This window comes from Sceloporus undulatus, chromosome 2 (genome assembly GCF_019175285.1).
Source record: "Sceloporus undulatus isolate JIND9_A2432 ecotype Alabama chromosome 2, SceUnd_v1.1, whole genome shotgun sequence".
Taxonomy (NCBI): domain Eukaryota; kingdom Metazoa; phylum Chordata; class Lepidosauria; order Squamata; family Phrynosomatidae; genus Sceloporus; species Sceloporus undulatus.
Genome location: NC_056523.1, coordinates 2,425,829 through 2,447,837, shown reverse-complemented (window position 1 = coordinate 2,447,837; position 22,009 = coordinate 2,425,829). Strand labels below are relative to the sequence as shown.

General features: G+C 45.7%; 2 protein-coding genes across 3 annotated transcripts in view; one reads left to right on the top strand and one right to left on the bottom strand.

The window, feature by feature from the left end:
- The window catches only part of LOC121922966 (zinc finger protein 260-like), a 144,355-nt gene that overhangs the window by 93,976 nt on the left and 28,370 nt on the right, over positions 1 to 22,009 (top strand). The window lies entirely within an intron of this gene.
- LOC121922977 (zinc finger protein 2 homolog) lies at positions 1,010 to 20,982 on the bottom strand. 2 transcript variants are annotated; one of them, XM_042453005.1, is made up of 3 exons: positions 20,932 to 20,982; positions 6,220 to 6,323; positions 1,010 to 4,089 (listed from the first exon to the last, which is right to left on the bottom strand). In XM_042453005.1, exons 2-3 carry the CDS (start codon positions 6,248 to 6,250, stop codon positions 2,402 to 2,404), a joined length of 1,719 nt encoding a protein of 572 aa, XP_042308939.1. In that variant the 5' UTR covers positions 6,251 to 6,323; positions 20,932 to 20,982; the 3' UTR covers positions 1,010 to 2,401. The 2 variants fall into 2 exon arrangements, with proteins under 2 accessions (XP_042308939.1, XP_042308938.1); XM_042453004.1 differs by lacking the exon at positions 20,932 to 20,982 and adding an exon at positions 12,680 to 12,771.

Genomic DNA, 22,009 nt, shown 5'->3' with positions numbered 1-22,009 from the left:
TAGAGAGAGAGGATGTCCTTTCAAGATATGACATGTATGTTTAATCTGAGGTAAAATTATATCCAGCAATGGTGTTCCACACCTTCAGCGTTGTTGTTGTTGTTGTTGATGATGATGATTAAAATGCCACTGAGGTGACTTGCTTCACCCCTTTCCCTTTGTTCTCCCATCTTGTTGTCAGAGGGAAGATCAAGAAAAACATTTCCAGCTTACACCTTTCCAACCAAAGATTTTTAAATGTCAAAAATAATGATGTTATAATGCATACTGGTCACAATTGAAAAGCTTGAGGGACAGATAAAAAAGAGCATTATATTACAGAAAATATTCCGGGGGTAGCTGTGTTGGCCATGCAACAAATTACAACAAAACATAATCCACAAACACAGTGTTGCCTTTATTGGACCAACTAAAATACACAAAATACATCACACAAGCTTTCAAGCTTCACGGCTTCTTCACCAGGCAAAGATGTGCAAAATTGAATAGATAAAGTCTGGAATTGAATGTGATGAGGTAGTGAAAAGTTCTCCAAAGAGATCTTCAGAGAAACTGAGAGGGGACATTTCCATGGATAACTTTCAAAGGGAGATGGATTCAGAGCCTGACAAACAGTGGCAGGATTAAAGGCTATTTGGAGAAAAAATAGGTGCAAAAGAAACATTTGTTAGTGATCTCCTGGCTTACGTGGGATTTGGGGGAGCAAGTCCTCAAAATACTTTCAGAGACCCCAAAGGGCCTTCCTGGGCCAGAACATTGAAAAGGGCCAGCCAGGGGAGGCCAATAGAGAAAGTGTGGAGGTTCTGGGTCTAACTATTGCCAATCTACCGCTCAGATGTCAGGCTGTAAATATCCAAATTCTGTCACGTATGGTACAAGGGAAGACATAACACAGATAATTACATATTAATTAGTCACAATAATTTCCGGACGTCTTTGCTTGCTGGTAAAAAGAGCATACAAAACAGCAAAACACAAAAACAAATATTTAAAATTACGAAATACAATTAACATTTTTTAAATACAATTTACACATTAAGAACATTTAAAACAAATATATTTAAAAAGAAACCGATTTTTCTTCAGCTCTAAATGTAAAGTAAAAGGTAAAGGCTACCCCAAGGTTGACATGATTGCAAAGTCAGCTGGTTGGCAGTTCTAGACCCAAGTGCCGTGTGACGGGGTGAGCTCCCACCACTAGTCTCAACTTCTCCCAGCCTAGCAGTAGTGTTTGACTGTAAGGGGCAGTGCTCACCTCCATTACTAAGCTGAAGGAGCCAGTGCTGTCAAAGACAACTCTGTGGCCATATATGGCCAGCATGGAACGCTGTTGCCTTCCCACCAAAGTGGTACCTATTTATGTACTTTTACATGCTTTCACACTGCTAGATTGGCAGAAGCTGGGACTGGGACTAGTGACAGCTCACTCCATCATGCGACACTTGGGTCTTGAATTGCCAATCTTGCAACTGTCAGTCAGCATCTGAACTGCTGAGCCACTGTGTCTTGCAATGTACCTCTGATCTAATCTAGCCAGACAATTTATTCTGCTTTCACTTATAGGCAGAAAGAAGAACCTCAATTTTCAGGGGCAGTCTACCTCTAAGTCCTACTTAGGCTGCTAATGGGCTGCTTCTGATTTCCCAGAGGTGGAAAACAGAACTGTGGATCAAGAAGGACTCAGATAAATATAATCTAGAAGCAACTGTTCTTCTGGAGAACCCTGATTCCTCCTTCTTGGGCACCATGTGAGGAAGAGGACAAAATTCCACTTGTGCCTCTCTAGGCATTCTTAGAGGTAAAGTTTCCCAACTTGTTGAATGGAAACTCCTGACAGATAGCTGGGATTTCCGTTTTCTACTCCCCTGAGAAATCTATGTATTTAAGGCTGCAATGTATATTCTCAGGTAATTTTTCAAGTTTACATATACAGATTCTTGAGTAAATAAGCACACTCCTTTATTCTGAATGCAGGTAGGTGGGTGGGTGGGTGGATAGTCCTAGGCATCAGAAGACAGTCACTAATCCCGTCCCACAGCTTCAGCATATTTTGTACTAAGGAATTACTTACATGCTCCTTTTTGTTTAAACAATTTATAGTGACCCCCAAATTATCTCTAAGGGAGGGGGGTGCAGGACAAAAAAGAGCCATATTGGAAACCAAGAAGAAAAATTGGGCAGTAGGTAAAGCCTATGAACTTATCTTCCATCTCTCCCAAAGGAGAGACCATTGCCCACCTACTACGACATGTCCCTATCTTGCTCATAATGAACTCCATTCATTCCTGTTGTAAACCTGTCTTATCATTTGGCCTCTCCCACATTAGTCTGCTAACTTGTGGGGAGGAGGTAGTAGCACCCTCATTCATTCTGTTCCATATTTCATGCATTTATATGGTTTCTACCCTGTGTGAATTCTTTGAAATGAATACAGACTTTGTGGATAAGAGAAACCCTTTCCACCCTCTTTTGTGTGGGTCCTTTGATGCGACTGTAGATGTCCACTCTGACTGTACCTTTTCCCACATTCCATGCATTTATATGGTTTCTCCCCTGTGTGGCTTCTTTTATGTGTCTGTAGATTCCCAGAATGCCTGAAGCTCTTTCCACATTCTATGCACTTATATAGTTTTTCCCCTGTGTGAGTTCTTTGATGAGTATATAGATTTTGTGGATAAGAGAAACTCTTTCCACATTCTATGCATTTATATGGTTTGTGCCCTGTGTGAGTTCTTTGATGTAACCTAAGATATCCATGCTGACTGAAACCCTTTCCACATTCCACACATTTATATGGTTTCTCCCCAGTGTGGGTTCTTTGATGTAAATGTAGATTTCCACACTGACTGAAGCCCTTTCCGCATTCCATGCATTTGTATGGTTTCTCTCCTGTGTGGATTCTTTTATGTAAAGTAAGAGTATGGCTCATACTGAATGTCTTTCCACATTCCATGCATTCATAGGGTTTCTCACCTTTGTGAGTTCTCTGATGTGAACGTAGGTTTCCACTCTGATTAAAGCTCTTTCCGCACTCTATGCAGTTATATGGTTTCTCCCCTGTATGGGTTCTTTCATGAGACTGCAGACTTCCAGAATGTCTGAAGCTCCTTCCACATTCTATGCATTTATATGGTTTTTCCCCTGTGTGAATTCTTTGATGTGACTGTAGATGTTGCGGACGAGAGAAACTCTTTCCACATTCCAGGCATTCATGTGGTTTCTCTCCTGTATGAGTTCTTTGATGTAAATGTAGCTGTCCACTCTGAGTGAAGTTCTTTCCACATTCCATACATTTATATGGCTTCTCCCCTGTGTGGGTTCTTTTATGTATGTTTAGTTTGCTGCCTTCACTGAAGCTCTTTCCACATTCCATGCATTTATATGGTTTCTCTCCTGTATGAGTCCTTAGATGTTTACTATATGTTCCACTATCACTGAAGCTCTTTCCACATTCCATGCATTTATATGGTCTCTCCCCTGTATGTATTCTTTGATGTGACTGTAGATGTCCATGCCGACTGAAGTTCTTTCCACATTCTATGCATTTGTATGGTTTCTCCCCTGTGTGAGTCCTTAGATGTTTATTATATGTTCCACTATCACTGAAGCTCTTTCCGCACTCCATGCATAGATACGGTTTCTCCCCTGTGTGTGTCCTTTGATGTGTATATAGATGTGAACTCTGACTGAAATTCTTTCCACATTCCATACATTTATATGGTTTCTCCCCTGTGTGTGTTCTTTGATGTAAATGCAGATGTTCACGCCGACTGAAGTCCTTTCCACACTCCATACATCTGTATGGTTTCTCCCCTGTGTGGACCCTGAAGTATATGTTTAATTGTGATTTATATTTGCATCTTTTCCCATAGTCAGGGCACTTTATTTGATTTGATTCTGAGATCCAATATTCAGAACGGTTAGCATCCTGAGAGGGAGAGGAGTTCTTCTCATTTTTCACTTGGATTGTGCTTTGTGTTTTCATTCCCTTTTGATTACCAAACTCCTGTTTTTCCATGACAGGCTCTGTTATTTCCCATGATGACACAGGTAGCTCCCCGTAGTTCTCATTCCCCTGTTCATTATTTTCTTGAGGAAAAAGAAGAAGAAACCATTAGAATCAAACCACAGAAACCAAAGAGCCAATCAAGAGTCAATCTCAACTGCTTCTTTGTCTCCTAGACTCTCCCTGATCTGTTTAACATGCCACACTGACTTCTACCATCCCGTTTTATATGCTGCTCTTAGGTGATAAAGAGAAGACAAGCCCAATTGGGAAAAATGCCTTGCTAGATATGAATTCCCAGACAATAGGAGTCCCTGCTCAAATACACATACCAATATTCATTTCTGTTGTATTTCTCCACATTGCAATGGGGTAATCATACCATCTTTCTAAAAATGATATTCCTGACATATCAGTAGCACATAATAAAGCAAACACTACAAAGGTATTTTCATTTTTATACTGTATTCTTATTATATGTCACAAAAAAAACCCCTGGGACGTCTCAGATTAGCCCCTGACCCTTATTTGTGATCCACTTCTGGATGCTTGAGGAGTTGACTACCAGGTTCTGATCCTCAGCATTTAAAATGCAATCGTCTATATGGAGTCCTAGAGCTGGCACTGTGAAACCTCTGTGCTGGGGTAGTAAAACTTTCCGCAGCTAAGGATTCTCTGCTTGTTTTGAGCCTTCTCATAGAGTCATAGAGTTGGAAGAGACCACAAGGGCCATCCAGTCCAACCCATTATCATGCAGGAATACACAATCAAAGCATTCTTAACAGATGGTGATCCAGCCTCTGTTTAAAGACCTTCAAAGAAGGAGACTCCACCACAATCTGAGACAGTGTCTTCCACTGTCAAACAGCTCTTACTCTCAGGAAGTTCCTCCCAATATTGAGCTGGAATCTGTTTTCTTGTAGTTTGGAGCCATTGTTCTGGGCCTGTTCTCTGGAGCAGCAGAAAACAAGCTTGCTCCATCCTTAATATGACACTCCTTCAAATATATTAACATGGTTATCATGTCACCTTTTAACCTTTTCTTCTCCAGGCTAACCTAGCTCCCCAAACTGCTCCTCATAGGGCATTTCCCCTATTTTATATCTGTGCATTTCATTTTTTCTGCCTAATCATTTCTCCCTGCTGAATTCATTTAGTTAGTTTTGGCCCAGCATTCTAATATGTTAAGGTCCTTTTGCATTCTGATCCTGGCCTCTGGGGCATTAGCTGTCCCTCCTAATTTGATATTATCTGCACCAGCTTCTCTTTTCATTGGGAAATAAGCCAGGGTTTGGGAAATCCTTTCAAGGAAAAATGGGCTAGTCACCTCTCACTATAAAATATTCAGGCACTCCAAATTGGTACATCTTTCCATCCCAAAAGGGAAGAAGAGGGAAACCTCTCTTGCCCATCAGAAAAAGAGGGAAAAGGGAAGTGCCAGCTAGCAGTGACAATCTCTGCATTACACTTCCCTGCCTGTTCCACTGAGGTACAATAAAGGGCCACCCTGTTTAAGAAAATAATGAATTGCCAGTCCACTCTATGGAGTGGAAGGGGGATCCATCTGGCCTAGGATGGACATTTTCTACACAATTCTGGATACTGACATTCTGTCCAAGAGCCACAGTGGTGGAGAAAAGGGACCCTTCCAGGACACCCAAAATCATCTGGCAGAACATAGGCCATGTCTGATGTAGCTAAGGAAACAAAAGCTCACTGTTGTTGTTTTTTTACAAATACTGTGAATGATGACAACTGTAGTTTTGAGGCTGCAAATGAGGGGCTCACATGATGACATTTTCTACTATGAAAATAAAAGGAAATGAAAAGATTTTCTCAGAAGCCTAGAATATCAGGGTAATTAAGTACTTCTTTCTTATCGTTCTTTTCTGTGCACAGAGAGGGGTGACTTTCCAGGGAATATGGGAGAGATGAAAAATCCCAAGATCAGCCATCAAAAATCCCTTACTTGGGACTTTGCTACTTCAGACCACTGGATCTTAAAAGGAGGAGGAGGCACCACACTCACACCAATTTGTGGCGATGAGTTCTGCAAGCATCACACTGACAAAACTGCAGTTTTACATTTAAAGAGCAGCTCAGGTCTGGCATAGTTTGGGCTAAGGGACATGCTCTGGCATCCTAGACTAACATCCCAACAATGGAGTGTTAAATCTATTAAAACAACAACAACAAAGTAAAGAGAACCTTACCCAGAAAGTCCACCGTCATATAGTTCTCCATTGTGACTTCTACACACAGAGCCAATTGGCCTTCATTCAGGACATCCCATTCCTCTTGAAATACAGGGCCATCTCTTCAAAGGTTGCCAGATGTTGAAAGGAAAGATGGGAGAGGGAACATCACAGAAATACAAATCCTCATTTTTTACCATGTAATAATCAAATGTGGAACCCCCCCCCCAACCCACCGAGATGTCTTGCCTTCATGCATGGCCTTCCTTTCCCTTCTCAGAAAATTGAGACAGATCCTTTCTGAAAATGAGCAGAAGATGCATGATTTCTCCTTCCCCCTGCTTAACCTTTTTCTAGGAAACTGAGCTCACTACTTGGAGGACCGAGGACTAGCAGCTTCCCCCTCTCCACCTTTTCTCATGGAGACCTCTAATTTGTCCCTAAAAGAGAAGCCCACACAAAAACATGGGGGGGGGGGGCTAAATAAATAAATGCCCAAAACATGTAGAAACTGCCTCTCCCCCATCTTCCCTCACCCCAACCATCCTTGAAACACTTTCCTTTTATAGCCTTTCAAGGCTAGTCTGTTTGTTTGTTTGTTTTAACCTTTAATGTATCCTGTATCTTTTATGTAATATTTCTGATTTTATATAGTTTTAAGTTATAGCATGTCTTGCTGGGTCTATTGCCTGTACATAAAGATTGTATTGAACATAGGCCACATGCTCAGGACTGGAGACTGATGTGGATGGGGCAAGAAAAAGATTTAATCTATAGGAGCCAAGACAAAGAATAATTTCCAAGAATAGACCCCAGATACTCCTCTTTCTGCTTGCAAAGAGACATGCCTTCCTCATAGGGTTGCCATACGTCCAGACCTCCAAACCGGGAAAAATGTAGGACAAAATTTTCAAATGTAGGACACATTTTTTATGTGTCCTACATTTGAATAGGAGCCTCGCTGAGCGGAGGCTTTCCCTTGCCGCCTGGGCCCCAGGCCTCGCTGCGATCGCGGCAGGGAGCAGAGCCCAGGCGGCGAGGGCATCCTCCTCTGAGGGAGGCTTTCCCTCGCCGCCTGGGTCCCGGGCCTCTCCGCGATCGCAGCGGGGAGCGGAGCCCAACGGCGAGGGAATCCTCCTCTGAGGGAGGCTTTTCCTCGCTGCCTGGGCCTGGGCCTCGCCGCGATTGCGGCGGGGAGCAGAGCCCAAGCGGTGGGGAAAGCCTCCTCAGCTTGCCATATCCTGCCAGGGGCGGGGGCAATCCCGGGAGCGGTGGCAAACGGGGTGGGACCGTGCGGACCCGCCCCAAACGGGAAAGTCCTGCCCCAGGCGGATATGGCAAGCCTACTTCCTCACACACCTTCAACTCCTTCCCACCCTACAAAACATGTTTCTTCTGCTATTTCTTCTCTTGCCATGTCCAATGAAAGAAAGCAGGAGCAGTAGTGCAATCCAAATTGCTCTAAGAGTGTAAGCAAAGCTCACAAAGCTTAAACATGGTCCCAAATGTGAAAGCTTTTTTGTTGCTGCTTCTCCCCACCACCATGTATTTTAACTCCTAGCTACAGTCAGTTTATCCCAAAGTGGCACCATTCTGAGCCACAGAAGCAATGTGCTGTACACATGTCTCATGAGTTTTCCTACTGCTGCTATAACTACTAGCAAAAAAATGTGGCCAAGAGAGTGAGTTCAAGCAGGCAGGAGGAGAGCTAGGGGAACCTGCACACAAAGCAATCAGTGAGGCTGCATGCTGATTTAAGGGACCCTGAAAAGTGAAGTTTCATGCAAACCTCATCCTCACCATGGTCCCAAAGGCCGCTGGTTGCTCTTATCTTCCTTGTGTGCTAATATTTTCACTGAAACTCTCCTTTCCTTCATTGCCCCATGCTGCTACACCCCCTTTTTCCTCACCATCCCCCTGGATCTTTCCACCTCCCAGGGGGAAGTACCACCCACTTTGGGAATCAGTGATCTACATTGTAGAAATAATGCCGTTTAACACCACTTTAACTGTCATTGTGCCATCCTATAGAATCCTAGGAGTTGTAGTTTTGTGAGGCATCAGCATTCTTTAGCAGACAAGGCTAAAGGCCTTGTAAAACTATAAATCCCAGCAGTCCATAGGATGGAGCTACAACACAGAAGTGTCAGACTGCATTATTGCTATAGTGTAGATCAGGGGTAGGCAACCTGCGGCCCGAGGGCCGGATGTGGCCCGGCGAGGCCTTGGGACCAGCCCCAGCCCAGTCCTGCCGCCGATTGCCGCCGGGGCCTTTGGGGGGCAATTGTCTATCGAAGCCTCAGAAACATGCATTTATATTAACAGTTTTTTTTTAAAAAATCAGCAATTTTTTTCGCATGTCCTCCATTTTTTTTAAAAAGTGTCTTCCATTTGAAAATTTTATCCTACATTTGTCCTGGTTTATTTATATAGTTAATTTTTTAAAAAATTATTTAATTATTTATTTTTTGGCTTCGGACCCCCAGTTGTCTGAGGGACAGCAACCCGGCCCCCGGCTCAAAAAGGTTGCCTACCCCTGGTGTAGATGCACCCTTAAAGCAAATGGAGTCTGAACTCACATTAGATGCAGAAATGACCAAACAGAGGCTGTGAGTTCAATAAAATTGTAACATAAGTGGAAACAATTAGCCAGCATTTATGCTTAAGTTATAAATAAGCCTCCTGTTCCAGAAAATTTGTTGTTGTTGGTTAACCTCCAGTTAAGTCACTCTACTGTCAATGAGTAGAGGTCAGATTTTTTGTCATGGGCACAGAAACCTGAACCACATGTACTGTACTGCCCCATAATTGGCATATGATGTAGTGAATGACAAGAAGAATTGAAAACCAAGGGGCAAGGTGAGTGGGTGGCAGAAACCCAGGGAGAAATTCTGGGTGAGGAACCTGCAGGGAACAATTGTCACAGTTCCTCTGCACAAGGAATGTGTATCTCTCACTACACACACACATTGAGAAAGGAAGTGATACCCAAGCACCTATGGGTGTGTTGTTTAATTCTTAACAAATTATTTTGGCAGAATTCATGATTCAATCCAAATAAAACTGGAGAGCAGTGATGGTGAACCTTTTAGAAACCAATAATAATAATAATAATAATAATAATAATAATAATAATAATTTATTTATATCCCGTCTCTTCCGTTTTGGGGATCAAGGTGGGTAACAACAGAATTTATGGAGTACAAAAGTGATAAAACAGAATCCTCCCCAACCCACACTCCCTAAAATACAAAATCATAACAATAAAGTCATACATAAATGCATACATAACAATAATATCAAAAGGTGTTAATCATTAAATAAGTGACAGCTAATAAGGGAGCATAATATGGACAGATTTCTTCAAGATCATTTTTATTGCCTTCTTAAAGGCCTCAACAGAAGATATTTGGTGAATCTCTTTCAGCAGATCGTTCCAGATTTTTGGAGCGGTGACAGAAATAGTCCTCTGGGAAGTTATCACTAATCTAATTCTTCTCGACTGTAAAAGATTCTTCCCAGAGGAACAGTGTGTGGGAAGGACTATATAAGTGGAGGTGTTCTTTCAAGTAAGCTGGACCTAAGACATATAGGGCTTTATAGGTAATAACCAACACCTTGTACTGTGCCTGGAAGCTGATAGACAGCCAGTGTAATGACTTTAGAATCGGTGTGATATGGTGGGACTTAGATTTTCGAGCGACCAGTCTAGCTGCCATATTTTGTACCAATTGAAGCTTCCGGATGTGGCACAGGGGTTGCCCCAAGTAGAGTGCATTACAGAAGTTGAAATGAGAGGTTACCAGTGCATGCACAACTGTTTCTAAGTCCCGCTATTCCAGTTAGGGTCGCAGCTGGCATATCAGCCAAAGTTAACAGCAGGCACTCCTGGAAGCAGCAAGTCCAGGAGCAATCCTAAGCTGCGAACACAATCCTTTAGGGGAAGTGTGACTCTGTCAGGACAGGTGGACTTATCTCCATACCCGGAGAGGGGATACCTATCACAAGTACCTCTGTTTTATTTGGATTCATCTTAAGTCTATTTTCCCTCATCCAATCTATTACTGACCTCAGAGGGGAGATGCCCTCCTTGGTCACTCAAACAGTCCAAGACATAGAGAAATAGATTTGGGCGTACTGATAACACCCGGCCCCATGTCTCCGGATGATCTCACCAAGTGGCTTCATGTAAATGTTAAACAGCAAGGGGGACAGGATAGCCAGATGTCAGCTCTCTCTTAGAAGAGCAGCTGTCTCCCAGCATCACCATCTGGAATCTACCCAAGAGGTAGGAACGGAGCCACTGGAAAGCAGAGCCTCCGATTCCTAATTCTCTCAGGTGTTCCAGAAGGATACCACAGTCTATGATATCGAAGGCTGCTGAGAGATTCAAGAGCACCAACAGGGCCACACTTCCCGTGTTGATCCACAGACGGAGATCATCGACCAAGGCGACCAGGGCAGTCTCCATTCTGTATCCTGACCTAAAGGCAGTTTGAACTGGATCAAGATAATCTGTGTCATCCAAGACTGCTTAGAGCTGGTTTGCTACTGCCCTCTCAATCACCTTACCAGGGAAGGGAAGAAGGGATACTGGCCGATAGTTATTTTTGTCCAGGGGATCAAGGGAAGGTTTCTTTAATATAGGTCTTATCACTGCTAATTTTAAGAGTGATGGAAAACAACCTTCCCTGAAGGAGGCATTAATTATAGATTTTAACAACTTCAAAATTGCCTCACCACCCTGGATGGCCAACCATGAAGGGCAGGAACTGAGAGGGCAGGTGGTCTTTTTTACCTTGCCAAGCAGCTTGTCTACGTCATCAGTACTCACAGATTGAATCTGATCTAAAATATCCTCATTGACGGAGTCACTGGACACCTCTCTTATCATATCTGAACCAATGCTGGCATCTATGTTGGCCCTTATCTGAGAAATTTTATCTGCAAAATGATCATTAAAAGTATCACAGCAGGTTCCTGTAGGTTGAAGAAGAGGGTTAAGGGTGGTTGGGTTTTGAGTTAATTCCTTAACCACCCTAAAAAGGAGATTTTGCAGATGCAATAGATGCAGAATAGAAAGATTTCTTTGCTGCAGCTATTGCCACTCGACAGGCTTTAAGAAAAGACCAAGTGCCCAAACTCAGTGGCATTCCTGCACCAGGTGTCACTTTAGGGGGGAGAGACTTCCAGGGGCAGGACTTCCACCTTCAGGGTTGGGACTTCAGGGAATGGGACTTCCACCTTCTGGGGGGCAGGACTTTCAGGGGGAAAACACAAGGCACTCTTTCTCAGCCTCAGGCTAGCAATAGGAAACAACCCTCTGACAAAACTTGCCAAGAAAACTCCATAATAGTTTCACCTTAGGTCGCCATAAGTCAGAAATGACTTGAAGACACTATGCATACAAGTCAGCCTCGGAGGATGGCAATGGAAATCGCCTTCTGACGAAGCTTGCCCTATGATAATTTCACCTTAGGGTCACCAAGAACTGGTGCGCGCAAGAGAGGGAGGTTGCTCTGGGCCAGGGGTAGGCAACTGTTTTGAGCCGGGGGCCGGGTTGCTGTCCCTCAGACAACTGGGGGGCCGAAGCTGGGGAGTGGAGTTTCCACCCTCTGGGGGCGGGGTCGCATGCTGGGAGTGGAGCTTCTACCCTCCAGAGGTGGGGCCGCATGCTCCGCCCCCTGAGTGACAACAATAATAATAATAGTTCCAAGCATGGAAAGTACTACAAAGCAATTTAAAAAAGAAGAAGAAAGCATGCACACTGTCTCAACCCAGAAAGGCACAAGGTGCTGAGAGGGGATTTTGCACAGAGAACACCAAGGGCAAGTAAATAATAATAATAATAATAGTTCCAAGCATGGAAACTACTAAAATGCAATTCAAAAGCAGAAAGCTGCAAAATGTCCTCAACACAGAAAAGCACAAGGTGCTGAGAAGGGGATTTTGCACAAAAACAAACACAAGGGCAAGTAAATAATAATAATAATAATAATAATAATAATAATAATAAGATAATAGTTCCAAGCATGAAACTACTAAAAATCAATTCAAACAAAAGGCAGAAAGCATGCACACTGTCTCAACCAAGAAAAGCACAAGGTGCTGAGAGGGGATTTTGCACAAGAAACACCAAGGGCAAGTAAATAATAATAATAATAATAATAATAAATAATAGAATAAGAATAATAAGTCTGTGGCATCCCTGGGAACCCAGAGAATGCACCCCATCCACAGGATAGCAATGTTTACCAAGATTGAAATGTGATAACCCTACTGGCAACAGAGGCTTATGACTTGCCTTCTGTAGACAATGCTTTATCCGTGATTGGATAAGCCCATGTTGATTCGCTGAGACAGGTGTACACCACCTTGCTCCCCCTTGCTAATTAGAACTCTCCTGAGTACACATTGGGTCCCTGATTCCTTTAATTGCCTTCGATGTAAAGTGAGATAAGGTGAAACTAATGTTAACCTTGATGTCAAATAAAAGGGGCTGGCCAAGACCTGGCCAGCTAAGCTTTGCACCCCCATTCCTGTCTCTGCGTCTCTCTCTCCGCGACAGCTGGTGACCCCGACGTGATACGGAGAAGGTGGCTTTGGCCCAGCTCACTCGACTGGAATAGTCTGCGCGCACATCCTCAAAGGATCCCGTGAGTATGGGAGGAACGCTGACCACCGAGCAAAGGTCTCACGCTAGGGAGTTGCATAATTGGTTAAGCGGTTGTCCGGGGACAAGCAGGTCACCCGAAAGGAATTAAAAATTTGGTCGCGAGAGATCTCATGCCAGTGCCCCTGGTACCCAAGAGGGGAACACTCTCTGCGGAGGAATGGGAGAAGATAGGCAATCATCTTAAGGCTGAGCCTCGTGCCGCGGCACCCATTTGATTGCCTGGCAGGTGGGTAAACTCAGCCGTGGGGCGGCTAAGCCAATCCACGGCTCCCAAATCCTGCCCCACAGCCCCCCGCCTCCGCTAGCCACATTAGCTCCTCCAGGAGATCCACGGGTTACCCGTTCCAGTGGATGCCTCCCCCTTATGCCTGTAAGGCCCCGGCTGGGAGCGGTAGAAGCGGGAATAGCAGAAGCTAAGAAACGGGGAGAGTGTCAGTGGGACGATGGCATAGCATGGGAACCTAACAATCACCCTGCCATGTTCCCTGTCACTATTACAAGGGAAGGTGACAACATCAATTACGTTTGGGAACCCCTACCCTTCTCTGTGCTGGAGAGTTAAGGAAAGCAGTCACGGACACGGGCATAAAATCCACCTTTGTCCAAGGGATGGTGGAGGAAGCGCGAATGGTTCCGCATGACACCCAAAGACTGGAAAGATTTGTTTAGAATGATTCTGACCCCCTCCCAATACACGGTCTGGATAGTGAATACCGCCAAGCCGCTACACCGTTAATATTGAGGGTGTTATACCTGACAAGATCTACGGGTCCGGTCAGTTTAGCACACTGAGATGCAGGCTCAACAGGGAGATCTCGTCATTGGCGGCGGTTGGTACATGTGTTCAAAGAGTTCGGAGGATGCCGGAGGCAGGGAGGCCCATGAAAATCTTTTGTTAATGTCAAGCAAGGGACCCAGGAGCCTTACTCCCAATTCATTGACCGGTTAAAAGAGGCCCTGTCCAGACAGTTAGATAACGCCACGGCCCAGGAAGAATTGTTGATAAATTAGCTGTGGAAAACGCTAATTCGGATTGCAAAAACTCCTGCAAGGAGTCATTCACCGGCCAGGTGTCACCTTGGCCGATTACATTTGAGCATGTGCAGAAGTTGGCAGTCAGAATTATGCCATGCAGCTCCTTGCAGGGGCAATCCAAAAGGGAAATAAACCCACCGGGAATTGCTTTAATTGCAAGAGACCAGGCCACTTTAAATCAGAATGCAGGGCACCCGTCGGAGGAGCCGCCAAAGGAAAAAGGGATTCCGGTGCCAGGCCCTCTAAAAAGTGCCCACGCTGCGGCAAGGGCTTAACCATGGGCTAGCCAGTGTCATTCCAACCTTTCGCCACTGCGCCACAACCGCAGGAAACTAACCAGTGGGCATGCCCCTAGCCTGGGAAACAAGGGGGCTGAAACTGCATGCATAGAGCTAAGATTCACGGAGTCCAAGAGGCTGTTCTACACTGGGGAAGTTCTCTCTGTTAATGTGCAGTGTGAGGTTCAGATACCTCCGCTCACTGTGGGGCTGGGTCCTCCCAAGGATGGCCGCCTCCGAGAGAGGATTGCATGTCATCCCGAAAACTGTTCCCCCAGGGGATCACAAACCTCAAGGTTCAGCTATGGTCCCACATGCCCTTTAAAACGCAGATAGGGGACTCTGGGCAACATGGTAATTCTTCCTTGCAGGACCCCACTCCCCCCCCCCCGATCGTTAATGCATTGGTCACGGCGGTTATTGCCCATCTCCGGCAGCCGGCCCACACAGAAGCTAAGTTGAACAATGTCTGTTCCAGGGCCTGTTAGACACGGGGGCCGACGTGTCTGTCATCAGCCAAGACCAGTGGCCCCCCTCCTGGCCACTAGAAGCCGCGCCTGCTGTGCAAGGCGTGGAGGTCAAAATAGCACATAAGAGTGCCCATGGGTCGCCATAAAGCCCTAGACTCGGACCGACAAACATCAAAGGGTAGGTCAAGCCCTATGTTCTTCCCGTTGCAGATAAACTTGGGGGAGGACACATTAGAGCAGCTTAACACCACTCTAAACATCCCCGAATAACCCCGGGAAGAAAAGAAAATGTCCGCCCAAGCTATTAGCCTAACATGGAAAACTGACAAGCCCGTCTGGATAGACAAGTGGCCCCTCTCAGTTGAAAAGCTTGTGGCCTTAGAACAGCTAGTGCAAGAGCAGCTAAATGCTAAGCACATCATTCCGACCACGAGTCCCTATAACACTCCTGTGTTTTGTTATCAAGAAAAAGTCAGGTAAATGGCGGTTTTTGCATGACCTCCGAGCTATTAATGCCATCATCGAACCGATGGGCCCACTCCAATGTGGCTTACCCAATCCTAACCATTACCCCGGGACTATGAGCTAGCGGTAATTGATTTAAAGGACTGCTTTTCTCCATTCCGCATGAAAAGGACTGGAAATATTTTGCTTTTTCTGTTCCTGTCCTAAATAATAGCGAGCCCACTAAGAGATATTGTTGGAAGGTCCTCCACAAGGCATGTTAAATTCTCCAACCATTTGCCAGACCTATGTGGACCAAGCACTCCAACCTTTTCGCATTAAATTTCCCCATTTAAAGGCCTATCATTACGGGATGACATATTACTGTGGCAAAATTCTCCCTTCCAATTGGATATCAGAGCTTCAAACACTCTAAAGCTAGTGGCTTAAAAATAGCACCTGAAAAGGTCCAACGGCAACCACCTTTCCAATATTTAGGTCACAAAGTTACCAGCGCAATGACCCATCCGGTCATTCCAAAACTTGCCATTCCTGACACTTGACCTACATTAACCTGCAAGAATTGTTAGGTCATATTAACTGGGTTAGACCTATATCTGCCCTCCCCACAGAGACTTTACAACCTATTTTCACTCTAAAAAAGCCTACTCATCCCTCCGAAAGGGTCACATTGACCACGGTACACAGCAGACTCCCAAACTATAGAGCAGGCAATGGCTCGAGGTGGACCGTCGAGTGCAGACACTCTCCCTGTCTGTCTTGCTATTCTAAAGCAGCCACACAAAAACAGCCCACGGCAATCATTTACCAGAGCACAGGTAAACAAACATACATTGTGGAATGGCTCTATTTAAATACTAATTTGACAAATACCGTCACCACTGCCACAGAACAGGTCGCCTTGCTAATCCAGAAAGGTCGGACCCGAATTCTTCAGTTGATAGGCATAGATGCACAGACCATAATAATTCCCTGGCCTTTACAACAATGGGAATATTTAATCACAGTCTCAAAATCTACAAATTGCCTTAGAGGGATGTCGGGCAACATTGACTGCCACTACCCAAAAGACGCTAGGCTACAGCTGTTTGCTACCGGTGCCTATTTTATTACGATCGCCTTTAATCTCGCAACCTCTTCCCGGCGCGTTAACCGTCTTCCTGACGGCAGCCCCACCAGGGGGTTGTTACATGGCACGATACTACGTGGCATGCTATCTTTACGCCCCCACAAATTTCGGCACAGAGAGCGTGAGCTGGCAGCGGTCATTCTAGCTTTAAAACGTTTCCCCATGCCCCTATCAATTTAATTGTTGACAGCATTTATGTTACTGGGTTAGTGCAAAGACTACCTAATGGCTAATTCCTGGAAAATGGATGATAACCTTTTCGCCCTCTTATGGACCCTCCAGGCCCTCTTAGAAAAGAGACTGCCGCCACTATTCGTGGCCACATTAGAAGCCACCAACCTATGCCCGGGCTCCTCACTGACGGCAACGCCTGAGCAGATCAAGCCCTCCGCTCCCTATACCCTATCACGGACCCCTTTGCCAGTCATGAGTTATATCACAAAAACGCTCGGTCCCTGGCCAAGCAGTTCAACCTGCCTCTAACAGAAGCGCAGGCTATCATACAACAGTGTCCTCAATGTTCCTTCTATAGACGCCCCATTAATTGGAGTTAATCCACGCGGGCTAGCGCCCAACGATCTTTGGCAACTTGATGGCACTCACTCACTTTCCCCCGTTTGGGAGATGGTCTAAAATACACGTCACAGTGGACACCTACTCTGGATTCATATGGGCCACCCCCCAGTCCTCTGAGACTGCCCTCCAGAGCAATAAATCACATAAAAGGTGCATGGCAGTTATGGTACCCCCATCTGCCTTAAAACAGACAATGGACCCGCCTTTTGTCTTCCTCCTTTGCGGAGTTCCTAGCCCGACATGCAATCAAGCATACCTTTGGCATTCCCATAACTCTACGGAACAAGCCATTGGAGCGCGCCAACTCCACCTTAAAACAACATCTTGCTAAACAAAACAAAAAGGAGGGCTACTCCCCCCACCTGCCAGAGGTTGAGCAACAATTGGCCACAGCATTGTTCACTATAAATCATTTAAATTTCTCGAAATACAGCCATAACCAATATTTCTCTCGAGTTGAAAAACATTCCGCTCTGCAGGCCCCTCCCGCGGCCATTGGTGAGGTATCGCATCTGCCTGGAAGGACTGGAGCACCCCCCCTGTACAATCATCACCTGGGGCCAGGCTACGCCGCTGTCCAAACACCCGGAGGACCAGTGTGGGTACCGCGAAGTACGTCAAGCCTCATGTCGTGGCACAAGGGACGAAGAACCCATACCGAGCTTCAACATCAACCTGGCCGAGACCGAGACGGCAATGCAGAACCGGAAGAGAGGACCGGGGGCTCAACCCCTCCTGTGATCTGGGGAATGATTAAAAACCTAAGAGCCGACAGGCCATCTGATATCGTGGAGAAAGAAGGCTTAGAAAAGACTCCTGAGAACTTTACACTGGCACTAATACCAGTTTGGATGCCAATTCTTTGTGTCTCATCATGACTTCTGCTTACTAATGGGGGTGGCGGGAGGCCAAAGTGTTTTTTTGCCCCGGGCCAGACATTTGGGAAACCCTTGCCCTATCCATCACCAAACCTCCTTTGCCTGTCCCAGCAACACTCAGTAGGGGAAGCGTTGATACATGTCTCATTCCTGTGCGCACTCCTCTCAGGACATCCAGAATGATACTGGTTCTACACTGACCTTCCGGCTAATCACTCCCTCAGAAGTCTGCAATATCAATATCAAATTGGGGAAACAGCATAAGCGCTTGTTCCCCTTGGCCAGCATCTGCAGACTCCCGTCATTGCGTCCCAAACGCGACTTGCGCTAGGATGACAAGTTGCACAGACAAGTCTTGTGTCCACCTGGGCAGTAACCATGAGCTCAAATGCCGACCCAGGTCCACGTCCATACATTCATCAGTATGGAATTACCAAGGGGGATGGTTCTGACTTGTTTCAGGTCACACGTTCAATTATATCCCCGCAAACCTCACGGATGGCACATTGTGTGTGCCTCAGCCGACTAACCTCCTGCTGCCCCACGGGAGCTGGGGGGCGAAAATCGGCGAAGCAACGCTCCGCAGGCTTGCATACGCTGGATGAGTCCTGTGATTCCAGCGTCAAAATCATGTCCCCTGGTGAATATCTGGCTTTAGGGGATCTCCATTGTGGGGGTCCCAGGGTCGCCGTTGGCAATGCCAAGAACTATTGGAAAGCTCGCCTGCTGGGCTGTCAAGAGCTTAAACACCACTTCTACTGCTATTCAGCTTTAACCAGAGCAGTCAAGTTGAGGCGCGGGCTCTCCAAAACAGGCTGCCATAACTACTTCGCTCCTTCACCATAAGGAGGTGTGAAGGGTACCAGGGTTAGAGGGGATGTTGTGTTTCAACATCACTGACATAGACGAGAATAGACAGACAGCTAAAACCATGAGGAACTCGCCCAGAGCATAAGAAAGTCCAGCCTGCATTGGTGGGAGGGATTATGGAGTTGGTTGCCCACCGGCTGGATACGCATCCTTGTTCAATATTGTATACTGTATTTTTCCTTTTGTGTTAGCCATGCTGTTGGTCTCCTCCAATGTGTTCCTCTTGGTGTTTGTCGTAGGCTTTTGCAAAAGACAATGACAACCACAGAAAAGCAACTGTTTGCAGGTATGTACAAGCTATAAAAAACAAAAAAGAGGGAGATGTGGCATTCCCTGGGAAGCCCAGGAGGCGACCCTCCAGGATAAGAAATGTTGCCAAAATGTGAAATGTGGGATACCTACTGGTCAAACCAAGAGGCTATTGACTTGCCTTCTGGGAGACAATGCTTTATGCCGTGATGATAATCCCATGTTGATTCGCTGAACAGTTACAAAAACCTTGCTCCCCCTTCTAATTAGAACTCTCCTGAGTACACAGTGGTCCCTGATTTCCTTAATAATTGCTTCTATGTACAGTGAGATAGGTGAAACCTAATGTATACCTTGATGTCAATAAAAGGGGCTGCCAAGACTGGCCAGCTAAGCTGTTGCACCCCATTACCTGTCTCTGCGTCGCTCTACTGCTGCGCGACAATAGTTCCAACATGGAGAACGATAAAATGCAATTCAAAACAAAAGCAAAAGCAATGCACACTGTCTCAACCCATAAAAGAAAGGTGCTGAGAGTGGGAATGTTGCACAAAGAACCCCAAGGGCAAGGGTAAAAGTAAAATAAAATAATAATAAATAATAATAAAATAAATAGAGTTTTCCAAGCATGGAAACTACTAAAATGCAATTCAAACAAAAGGCAAAGAAGCATGCACAACTGTAATCCCCAGGAAGAGACAGGTCTGAGAGGAGATTTGTGCACAAGTAACACCAAGGGCAAGTAAATAATAATAATAATAATAATAATAATAATAATAATAATAATAATAAAGTTCCAAGCATGGAAACACAGAATGCATTCAAATAAAAGAGGGAAGCATGCACAGGTCTCAACCCAATAAGGCAACAAGTGCTGAGAGGGGATTTTTGCAACAGCGCGCACACACACACACACAACCTCCCCTCCTCTACTACACCCTCTCTCACACAACGTGCTCTCTCACACTCACAACCCATTCTCTCTCTGCATCCACCACACACACCAAAAACCTGTCTAACACACACAACACCTCAACACTCACATACACCCACTTCTCTGTGGTGTGGTCTCACACATAAACACACAAAACCCATCTCGCCACACACACAAACCTCCGTCTCTCTCACAACCCGCTCTCTCTCAACACACAACCACTTTCCTCTCTCTCATAACACAGATACCAACCATCTCTCTCTCTCTCTACACAACCTCCCTTCTCACACACCTCCTCAAACAACCCACGCGCATCACACACAAGCAAACTTACCCCCATCTTCTCTCTCGCGCGCGCACACACACACACACAGCTTCAGTCTTCTGACACACACACACAAAAAACACCTCTCTCTCTTACCCACAATGCTCTTAACAGAATACATACAAACTTTCTCTCTCTCTCTCGCCTGCCACCTTGCTGTAAAAGAGGGGAGGCCCTCAGAGGCAGGAAGGAGGCAGGGACACCCGCTCTGGTGTCCTAAGATGGCTCTTTTCCCGGCTTCTGAGGGGCCTCCAGCCTGCTCTCTGGGGGCCATAAGTTGAAATCACTTGAAGTAAACAACAACAACAAGCATAATAAAGCACACGAAGGCACAAGACAAGAACAAGAAAAAGCCACAAGGTTAGTATGCGACTCTGAGACGCAGGCTTGAATCCCAGTAACCATGAAAAGCACTAGAGTGCCTTATACAAAGTCAACAATCTCTCGAGGCCCAGCAGAATGGCAAACCGCCTCTGATGGAAATCTTGCCAAGAAAAACACAGAGATGGCTCATTACACCTATCAAACTACAGTCCCATAATCCCATAGCAATGTGTGGGCCGTCCTCCCGGGGTGCAAATCGCCTGAAGGGGAGTACCTTCCCTCAGAAGGCTGCACATGGCCCATCCTTGTCAACGGCTGTTTTCCATGGGGGAACTGGGCTGTGGCACGGACCAGTCAGGGCGTGTTGCGCCTCCCTGGCCCTCTTGTCAAGAGAAAGAAAAGCGTATGTGGCCCCGCCCTACGTGCTGTGGCTCAAGGATAGCTTCACATTCCAGAGAATCGACACTGCCACAGGTTCTCCAACATGGCTATAGAGTTTATACGTTTTCTTTCTTTCTTACTTGGTCTCCTACATTTAGCTGTGCGTGAAGAGCAAGAATTCAGGGCAGGGTTGAAGTGTGTGGTAGCTCTTCCGCCTCTGTCCCAAAGATCTGGAGGAGTCCTCTGCTGGCTATGGCATTGCCTGGGGTGGAGAAAAGAGGAGAAATTACTCTGACAGACTCCTCTGCCCTTACTTGCCCCACAACACAATGGACAGAAACCTGAATAACAGAGTTTTAGCTGGGAAAGGGGGCCCGATCCATTTTGGGGGAGCAAACAGAGGATTGAAACTTTTTCCTTTCTCCTCATTGAGTTCTATGTTTACAGTTGAATAGATATCTTTTTGCACCTGCATTGGGGGACGGGAAATAAAACACTAGATAATGGCTTTCCAATTCTGAAGAGTGTTTTTCTACAGATATATTTGCTCATTCAGAGGCGATAGCAGGAGGCTGGTGTGGGTTTGTTTCGGGTGTGGCCATGTTCTAGAAGAGTTTATTCTGATGTTTCTGCTGCATCCGTAGGTGGCTCTTCGAGAATGCTGTGGCATGGAGAGAGTGGGTAGTATATCGTACCTGTGATGGTCAAAGCTATATGAACACTGAACGCCATTTTGCCAGGCACAGGCCAAACATGATGAGAAAGTGGCATGTTCCGTCCTTCTCTGGCTTTTCTTTTTCCTTGCCACCAGCGTGGCTCTCAAGAATCTGGAAGTCAGAAAATGGCATGGGCATGTATTCCCATGATCCCTATGTCAAATCCGCAATGAATTCCCTATGTAATAGTCCCATGATCCCCTATGGGCCAGTATGCCCAATGAGTCCCTAAGGCAAATATCTCCCTTTCCCATATGGGAGTTTCCCTGTTCCCGGGCGGTTTCCCCTGTCCCTATGGGCAAGTAAGATCCCAGAAATAAAGATATACAACCATACAGGGCAAGTAGGCCCAATGGATGGGGCAAGTAGTCCCCAATGTTCCCATTGGGCAGGTTATTCCCCAAGGTTGCCCTAGGGGCAAGTTTTCCCCCAATGATTCCTAGGGCAGTATCCCCAATTAATATCCCTTGGCAAGTATTCCCAAGGATTCCTAAGGGCAAAT

Bases quoted from the DNA above. Each gene is read 5' to 3' on its own strand.
- LOC121922977 (XM_042453004.1), bottom strand. From the start codon at position 12,738: ATGGGGGTGCAAAGCTTAGCTGGCCAGGTCTTGGCCAGCCCCTTTTAT. The intron at 6,324-12,679 runs GTTAACATTAGT...CAACCTTTGAAG, and splicing joins CCCTTTTATTTGACATCAAG to AGATGGCCCTGTATTTCAAG. The intron at 4,090-6,219 runs GTAAGGTTCTCT...TTTTTCCTCAAG, and splicing joins TATGACGGTGGACTTTCTGG to AAAATAATGAACAGGGGAAT.